Source organism: Triticum urartu, chromosome 7A, assembly GCF_056163025.1.
Source record: "Triticum urartu cultivar PI428250 chromosome 7A, HENAU_Tu73, whole genome shotgun sequence".
NCBI classification, from domain to species: domain Eukaryota; kingdom Viridiplantae; phylum Streptophyta; class Magnoliopsida; order Poales; family Poaceae; genus Triticum; species Triticum urartu.
The window spans coordinates 660,414,606-660,423,745 of NC_141879.1; the positions used below are offsets into that span (position 1 = coordinate 660,414,606).

At 51.6% G+C, this 9,140-nt stretch overlaps 1 protein-coding gene across 1 annotated transcript; it reads left to right on the forward strand.

The window, feature by feature from the left end:
- The first annotated feature begins 4,595 nt into the window (after positions 1-4,595).
- Positions 4,596-5,257, forward strand: LOC147961166 (uncharacterized). The gene is made up of 2 exons (XM_087533699.1): positions 4,596-4,695; positions 4,773-5,257. Exons 1-2 carry the CDS (start codon positions 4,596-4,598, stop codon positions 5,255-5,257), a joined length of 585 nt encoding a protein of 194 aa, XP_087389825.1.
- The last annotated feature ends 3,883 nt before the right edge of the window (positions 5,258-9,140 follow it).

The following is a 9,140-nucleotide window of genomic DNA, read 5'->3' on the forward strand; positions in this document are numbered from 1 at the left end:
CTCGAGCCCCTCCCAGGCTCGGGCCACCCTTCCAGGGCCTCCGCCGTGCCTCGGTGGTGCCGTTCCGCCCGGTTGGAGCCCCTGGTGTCGCCTCTAATCGCTATCGTCTTCAACTCCGGCGACCTCTGCTTCCTGTCGCCGCTAGAGAGGTTGTTTCCGATGCCGTCCAACCACCCCTAGCTAACCTAGGGGTACGGGCAGGTGTGCCTCTCTCTCCTCTTTCGATCCCTCCCTCTAGTTCGGGCCAAGAAGCCCTCCTCACTGGCGTATGCTCCGGCGAAGCCGCGCCGTCCTCTATTTCCCTCTTCCCTCCCTCTCACATGACTAGCAGGGCCCGCTAGTCAGCCACTTTGTACGGGCGCGAAGCGGTACGAGTGGTTGTCGTGGTTCTAAGTCTGACAGTAGAATAGGGGGGTAGGGACGATGTAGAGGCAAGATCCTAGCTATGGAGGAGTTGTACACGCGAGTTTTACGAGTTCAGGCCCTTCTAGGAGGAAGTAACAGCCCTACATCTCGGAGCCCGGAGGCGGTTGACTGGATTATATGCGTGTGAGTTACAGGGGGTGCGAACCCTTGTGCCTGTGGAGGGGGGTGGCTTATATAGAGTGCGCCCGGACCCCAGCCAGCCCACGTCATAGAGGGTTTAAGGTACATTGAAGAGAGAACGTTACTGGTAACGCCCGCACTAAAGTGCTATAAATGACAATTAAGCCTATAAGTAAATGCTTCACCGTTGCTCATGCAGAGTGGCTTTAGCTCTTCTGTCCGTCGAGTGACTTCTGCGACGATCGAGTGACATTGATTCTTCCAAGTGGAATGTCTCTGGTCGAGTGGATGATGGTACCCTTCGAATGATCCTGGCTTTAGGGTGATGTCCTAGGGGAGGATGTCTAGGTCAGTTCTATGACCCTACCCTAGGTACACTCCTTCATCATTAGCTCCCGAATGGTTCAAGGTTCGAGTGGAGAAGGAGTTGATAATCTCTCCGATTTAGATTTTGTCCTTTGAGAATGTGTCGCCCAGAGGTCGAATGAACATTCATGATGGCTTCAACTGCTTGTTCAGTCGCCTTGATCCATTCTTGGTTTTGTCGAGTGAACTTTCGTTCTTAAGTTTCGAGTGTTGATATGGGAAAAATCTTCCGTCGGTCGGGTTGTTCTGCCGTCTGCGGATTTCATGGGATTCGAATTTTGGGAAGCACGCCGGGCGGGGGAGGCCGCGGTAATCGGGACGGATTAGGCAGGCCGCCTCGATCTCTGCGCCACCTTTTTTGCAACGTATCGCGCGCGTGACTGTTGCGGGATTTGATAAAATCATCCGGGCCTACAAGTCAGTCACTCGTAAGTGACCTTATATAAGGCGCCGGACCAGGGCTTTTGAATAGTGCGCCCCCATTCTTCTTCCTCCTCCTCAGATTTCTCCGCTGCGCCTGCTTCTGCTCTCGGCGTCGTCGCCCCGCTCGAACTCGATTCGCTGCCATGGGGAAGGAGAAGACGGTGGCGTTGGAGCTTGTGAAGAAGGCGACGATGAAGGCGAAAGGGAAGAAGACCAGCCGAGGCGGATCTTCGTCGAGGTCTGGCCTGCCGCCTGGATGGATCCAGGGCGACTGGATCCACTCGACAATCAGTCAAGATGACATCGACGACTTGGTTGAGGGGGGACTGATCCCCCACGAATCGGCGCGGCTCCCGGGGAATGAGACTGAGTGGCAGCCGTAGGAGGGTGAGTGCGTTCTCCTTGCCACCCATGTCGACCGCGGGTTTTCTTTGCCTCCCAACCCTTTCTTTCGCGGTTTCTTGAACTTCTTTGGGGCTCAACTCCACCACTTTTCTCCAAACACCATCGTGTACCTTGCCGCTTTCATGTCTATGTGCGAGAACTTCTTGGGTTGTCGACCACACTGGGTCTCTTCAAGCATATATTCACATGTCGCTCTCTTTCCGAGTGACGAGAGGACGCACGTGATATAGATGTGCGGAGGTCTTGGAATTCAGATGGGGAACAAAAGCACTTTCCCAACTATGATCCTTCCTGACTCGGTTCGGGGTTGGCAGTCGACCTGGTTCTACTGCAAGGACCAGCCGACCCCGGGCCAGTTGACTGGACTTCCCCCCTTTTCCATGGCTCGAGTGGAGAAGCCCTCCACCTTGAGAGTGATCCCAGAGGAGAAGGCGCATGTGAAGGTGTTGGTCGAGCGGGTTGTCCAACTTGTTCGCGACGGAGTGACCGGTATGGACCTGTTGGAGGTCTTCCTCAGTCGACGCATCCAACCACTCCAAGCTCGTGACCATCCAATGTGGATGTACTCGGGACTCGAGGATTCCACTCGGATCCACCCGGAGGATGTCAGTGATGACACGGTGGAGCAGTGGCTGAGAGGTATTACCGGTAACAAGGATAATCCCCGAGGGTCCAGGAGGGTGGTTCCATTCGACCATTCGCGCTAGCTGGAACAGGTAAGATTCTGCATTGTCGAGTGTCTTCTTGTTTTACTATGTAGCCTCTTGTTGACGGTCGACTGTCTTTCTTTTATTCCTTGTCTTTCAGGCTCTTGTTGATATGTACTCAATGCCCAATGGAGTGTAGGAGCAAAATGTCGAGGGAGAAGCGAGCGGGGGCGAGAGCGGCGAGTGGCACTCGGATGCAGAGGAGGACGAGTAGAGCGACGACCCAAGTGATGAAGAAGAGGTCGACTCGCCTCCTCGCAGAGAAAGGAGGCCCAAGCACGCTCACGACCCGGCAAGCACCCCTGACCTGGTGGCCGCACCGATTGGGCAGACTTCAAAGCGCCCTCGGACGTCTTCTCTGGTGCCGACTGAGAAGGTGTCGAAACAGCTCAAGACCGCGCCGCCTCCAGCATCGAAACCATTGAAGGTCGCGTCCTCCAAACCGCCGAAAGCTTTGCCCAGAATCAAAGTGACCATTCCCACCATCTCTGGGTAACCATCTAACCCGATCTTTTGGTCGACTCGAGCAATAGAACATAACCGACTGAATGCTGACATTTGCAGTGCTGCTACCTCTGCAACTTCCTCCCGCCAATACCGAGACAAGGAAATGGAATACGCGGTTACCTCCAACCAAGGTACAATTCTCGTGATCTTGTTCTTGATTATTTGGTCAATTTAATTCTGGCGATTCACTAGGGGTCGACTGATTTATTTGCAGCCCCACCCAACGTTATCAAGCTTCCGGATGATGATGAAGATGTGGCCCCGAGGCCCAGAAAGAACAAAAAAGTAGCGGCTGACAAGACATCTCAGCCGGGACTGACGACGGAACCAACTGCCCAATAGCTTGAAGATGCAGGTGGGGCCTCTATAACTTTTGATGTCCCATTGTTGAGTGAGCGCCATGCACCATCGACTGTACCAGTGTTTCCTTCAGCCGTCCAACCCCATGCCTCGGAGGTCCAAGCTGCCGCATCTGGGCCATCTGCTCCTTTCTTCACCAAGTATCATGTTTCGAAAAGCCAGTCAGACACCGCTGCGGAGGCTATCCGTCAAGCTAGCATGATGATGGAGCGGATGAAGACGGTGCACGACAACAGCCAGGCTGCTTACGATGCTAGCGCGGCTCTTCGAGCCAATGTCCAGGTAAGTTGGCTTTCGACTGACCTTGTTCTATTAGGATATGCTACCTGAAATATTTTCTTTCATACAATCTCTTATTATTTGCGTCGAATCTGTACACCCACTAGGTGTTTTGTTGTCTTTAGTATTTGCGCTCTTCCACTCGGCCTGGGCAAGTGGGATCTGAACCGGTGGGGGCACGCTAAGTGCACCCACTAGGTGTAGTCCCCGAGACCGCAGTCGACTGCGGGCAGTCGACTGGGGTCTGAGTACTTTTCACTTTCCTTTCTTCCACTCGACCCGGGAAGACCGGCCGAATGGGATCTGAACCAGTGGGGGCACGTCAAGTGCACCCACTGGGTGTAGTCCCCGAGACCGCGGTCGACTGCTGGCAGTCGGCCGGGGTCTGAATAGTTCTTCTCTCTTTCTATTTTTTACTCGACCCGGGTGGACCGGTCGAGTGGGGTCTAAATCAGTGGGGGCACGCCAAGTGCACCCGCTGGGTGTAGTCCCCGAGACCGCGGTCGACTGCGGGCAGTCGGCTAGGGTCTGAATAAACTTTTAAGTTTTATTCACTCGGAAGTAAATAATCTTTGATCTTGTCGATTGACATGTCTTTTACCTTCTGCAGAAATCTTGTACTCTCATTTCCAAGTTCGCCGAATTTGAGGAGAAGCAGAGGCAACTCAACCTTGACTTGGAGCTGGCCCAACAAAAATTGAAGAAAGCTCAAGATGAAGCTGCTGGTATGGAAGGTAACTGCCTGTCGACTGCTCACGTCGATCGTCCTTTAAAATATTTCTTCGATCTCCTGTTTGATCCGATTGCTTATTTTGCAGAGAAAATGAGGTTGGCTCTGGAGAAGGACATGGACTTGCAGCTGCGTAGAAGGAGGCTCAAGATAAGACTGCCCTTGCAGACCAGAAGCTGGCTTCAGTCGGAGTGCTGGAAGAAGAAGTAAGCAAGCTGAAGTCCTCTCTCACTGAATCCAACCGAGAGGTAATTCGTCTGAAGAAGGATAAGATGGCTCTGAATGAGAAGCTGGAATCCACGGCTCGTAAGAGAAACGACGTGGAAGCTTATCTGAGAACTCTTGCCAAGAAGATCTTTCTTATGCGGGAAGGTACTCCTTTTAATCCGACTGCTTTACTGCTTGCAAGTTAGTCCTGTCCAGTCGACTCACTAACTCTTTGACTGCAGAATTCTGCCAAAACTTTGACGAGGAAACTGGACGGATCGAGATGGGTTTAGACCCTATCATTTCTCCAGTCGGCGACGAGGCTGCCATGAATGTTCTTCGACTGGAATCCCGTGTTGCCAGTGTCACAAGTTACCTCGCTCGTCTGAAGGTGGCAGTTTCACGGATCGACTCATCACTCTGGCCAAGGGCGACGCTTCAAAATGACCTCGAATCTTTGATGACTCGGCTCAATGAGGTTCCTAGTCGAGTGCAAGAGTGGAAGAAGTCCTCTGCCTGGTGTGGTGCTGACGTGGCGTTGTCCTTGGTAAGAGTCCACTGCAAGGAAGCCCGCGAAGATAAGCTGGTGGCGATCAAGGTCGCCAACACCAAAAGACACGATTTCCAGTCCTTTATGGAGACTTTCATAGCTGCCACCACTCGGATTGCAGATGGAATCGACTTGGACGAATTCGTTGAACCTGCCAGCCCTCCCCCTGCCGAATGAACAAACTTTGAGATTTAAACTTGCCTTAAATTTGCCACGGGATGCCAAGTGGCTGCTATAACCATTAAACTCCTTCGGGCTTGATGCTCGAATACTTTTGATCCGTCGCCTGGAATTTTTAGGATCTATCTGAACTTGGTTTATTTCTCAATATGTTTGTATTTGCCTTCACATGGAATTTGCTCTTTGGGATGTAGCCCTGAAGTGGAGAGTTCAATCGAGCCGCGCCTCGTCGTCCCTGCGGACAGGGATGGGGCGCATGTTGTATTTGTGGCGTAGCTCGGAGAAGAAGGCCGCGGTCGACCTGCACCTCGTCGTCCTTCCGGATGGGAATGGAGCGTACGTTGTACTTGTGGCGTAGCTCGGAGAAGAAGGCCGCGGTCGACCTGCACCTCGTCGTCCTTGCGGATAGGGATGGAGCATACGTTGTACTTGTGGCGCAGCTCCTAAGGGGAAGGTTGCAGTCGACCTGTACCTTGTCGTCCTTGCGGGTAGGGACAGACTTTAAACCTAAGGCAAGTACTGGACTGCAGCTAAGCCTCCGAGTGGGAGGGTTTCTCACCACTCGGTAGGATTTTTTAAACTTAGGCGAGTACTGGACTGCAGCTAAGCCCCCGAGTGGGAGGGTTGCTCACCACTTGGTAGGATTTGACAAACTTAGGCGAGTACTGGACTGCAGCTAAGCCCCCGAGTGAGAGGATTGCTCACCACTCGGTAGGATTTTACAAACTTAGGCGAGTACTGGACTGCATCTAAGCCCCCGAGTGAGAGGGTTACTCACCACTCGGTAGGAGTTTACAAACTTAGGCGAGTACTGGACTGCAGCTAAGCCCCCGAGTGAGAGGGTTGCTCACCACTCGGTAGGATTTTACAAACTTAGGCGAGTACTGGACTGCAGCTAAGCCCCCGAGTGGGAGGGTTGCTCACCACTCGGTAGGATTTTACAAACTTAGGCGAGTACTGGACTGCAGCTAAGCCCTCGAGCGAGAGGGTTGCTCACCACTCGGTAGGATTTTACAAACTTAGGTGAGTACTGGACTGCAGCTAAGCCCCCGAGTGGGAGGGTTGCTCACCACTCGGAAGGATTTTCCAAACTTAGGCGAGTACTGTACTGCAGCTAAGCCCCCGAGTGGGAGGGTTGCTCACCACTCGGTAGGATTTTACAAACTTGGGAGAGTACTGGACTGTAGCTAAGCCCCTGAGTGGGAGGGTTGCTCACCATTCGGTAGGATTTTACAAACATAGGCGAGTACTGGACTGCAGCTAAGCCCCTGAGTGAGAGGGTTGCTCACCACTCGGTAGGATTTTACAAACTTAGGCGAGTACTGGACTGCAGCTAAGCCCCTGAGTGGGAGGGTTGCTCACCACTCGGTAGGATTTTACAAACTTAGGCGAGTACTGGACTACAGCTAAGCCCCCGAGTGGGAGGGTTGCTCACCACTCGGTAGGATTTTACAAACTTAGGCGAGTACTGGAATGCAGCCAAGCCCCCGAGTGAGAGGGTTGCTCACCACTCGGTAGGATTTTACAAACTTAGGCGAAACAGATTCACAGCTAAGCCCCCGAGTGAGAGGCTTGCTCACCACTCGGTAGGATTTTCTTTTGAACTTAGGCGAAATGGATTCGCAGCTAAGTCCCCGAGTGAGAAGCTTGCTCATCACTCGGTAGGATTTTCTTTTGAACTTAGGCGAAACGGATTCGCAGCTAAGTCACCCACTGGGGGATTTTAGACGTAAATAAAAGCAACAATCAATGATTCAAGAGGATTGTAAAGCTCTTGTCTTTGATAAACAAATTACAAAGGTATTTCTTATTACATTTTATTTGAACGAGTACTTAAGTATAAAAGGGGCGGAGCAGCTCCGCATTCCAAGCCCGTGGCTTGTCCTTCTTATGCTCGACATTGTAAAGGTGGTATGCTCCATTATGGAGCACTCTGGTGACAATGAAGGGACCTTCCCAAGCTGGGGCGAGCTTGTGTGGTTTCTGCTGATCCACTCGAAGAACCAAGTTAGCTTCTTGAAAGGCTCGACCTTCACGTGTCTAGCATGGAATCGACGCAAGTCTTGCTGGTAAATGGTTGACCAGATCAAGGCCATCTCTCTTTCCTCCTCTAGGAGGTCAACTGCATCTTGCCAAGCTTGTTCTGCTTCATCTTCAGAGAAGAGCTCAACTCGTGGTGCATTATGAAGCAAGTCACTAGGTAAAACAGCTTCAGGTTCGTAGACCAAGAAGAATGGAGTTCGGCCAGTCGACCGATTGGGAGTTGTCCTTAATCCCCAAAGAACTGATGGAAGTTCATCAACCCAGGCGCCTGCTGCGTGCTTGAGATCTCGCATCAGTCGGGGTTTCAGTCCTTTGAGAATCAGGCCATTTGCTCTTTCTGCTTGTCCATATAACTGGGGATGGGCGACTGAAGCATAGTCGACTCGTGTGCCTTGTGAGGCGCAGAAGGTTCTGAACTCATCAGAATCGAAGTTCGATCCATTGTCTGTGATGATGCTGTGCGGAACCCCATACTTGAATGTCAACTCTCTGATGAAGTTGAAAGCAGTACTAGCTTCAAGATTCTTAATAGGCTTGGCTTCGATCCATTTGGTAAACTTGTCGACTGCTACAAGCACGTGAGTGAAGCCACTCCTACCAGTCCTCAGTGGACCAACCATGTCCAATCCCCAAACAGCAAAGGGCCAGACGAGTGGAATGGTCTTCAGGGCTGATGTAGGTTTGTGCGACATATTGGAGTAGAATTGGCAGCCTTCACATCTGACGACTATATCTTTCTCCATTTCATTTGCTCGTGGCCAATAAAATCCAGCTCGGTATGCTTTAGCCACAATGGTCCGAGAGGACGCATGGTGACCACAGGTCCCCGAATGGATGTCGTGGAGGATCACTCGACCTTCTTCTGGCGTTATGCATTTCTGGCTGACCCCAGTTCCACTTTCTCTAAATAGTTGTCCTCTTATTACAGTAAAGGCCTTGGATCGACGGACGATCTGTCGAGCCTCTTCTTCATCCTCTGGGAGCTCTTTCCTGAGGATATATGAAATGTATGGCACTATCCAGTTGGGAGTGATGACCAACACCTCCATGATCAAGTCGACCACGGCTGGGACCTTGACTTCAGTCAGATCTATGGCACTCTTAGGCTACGGGGGCTCTTCAACGAAGGGATCTTCTTGAACTGAAGGTGCATGAATATGCTCCAGGAACACATTACTGGGAATAGCTTCTCTCTTGGAGCCTATCTTTGCTAAATCATCTGCTGCTTGATTTTTTAGTCGGGGTATATGATGGAGCTCTAACCCCTCAAACTTCTTTTCCAACTTCCTCACCGTGTTGCAGTAACCAGTCATGGCTGGGCTTCTGATGTCCCACTCCTTCATCACTTGATTGACTACCAAATCTGAGTCGCCATAGACCATGAGGCGACGGACGCCGAGTGAGATGGCCATACGCAACCCATACAACAGTGCTTCATATTCTGCTTCGTTATTGGAGGAATCAAAGTGAATTTGGAGGACATATCTGAGCTTGCCTCCTCGGGGGGATACCAGTACCACCCCAGCATCGGAACCATTCAGCATCTTGGAACCATCAAAGAACATGCTCTAGTGCTCTGAGTGAACTTGAGTTGGCAGTTGTTGTTCGATCCACTCAGCGAGGAAATCCGCTATTGCTTGGGACTTGATAGCTTTCTTTGCCTCGAACTTGATATCTAAGGGAAGGAGTTCAATCGCCCACTTTGCCACTCGACCAGTTGCATCTCCGTTGTTCAGAATCTCTGATAATGGGGCGTCGCTGACGACTGTAATGGAGTGATCAGAGAAGTAATGTGCAACCTTCTTCGTGGTCATATAAATCCCATAAACAAGCTTAT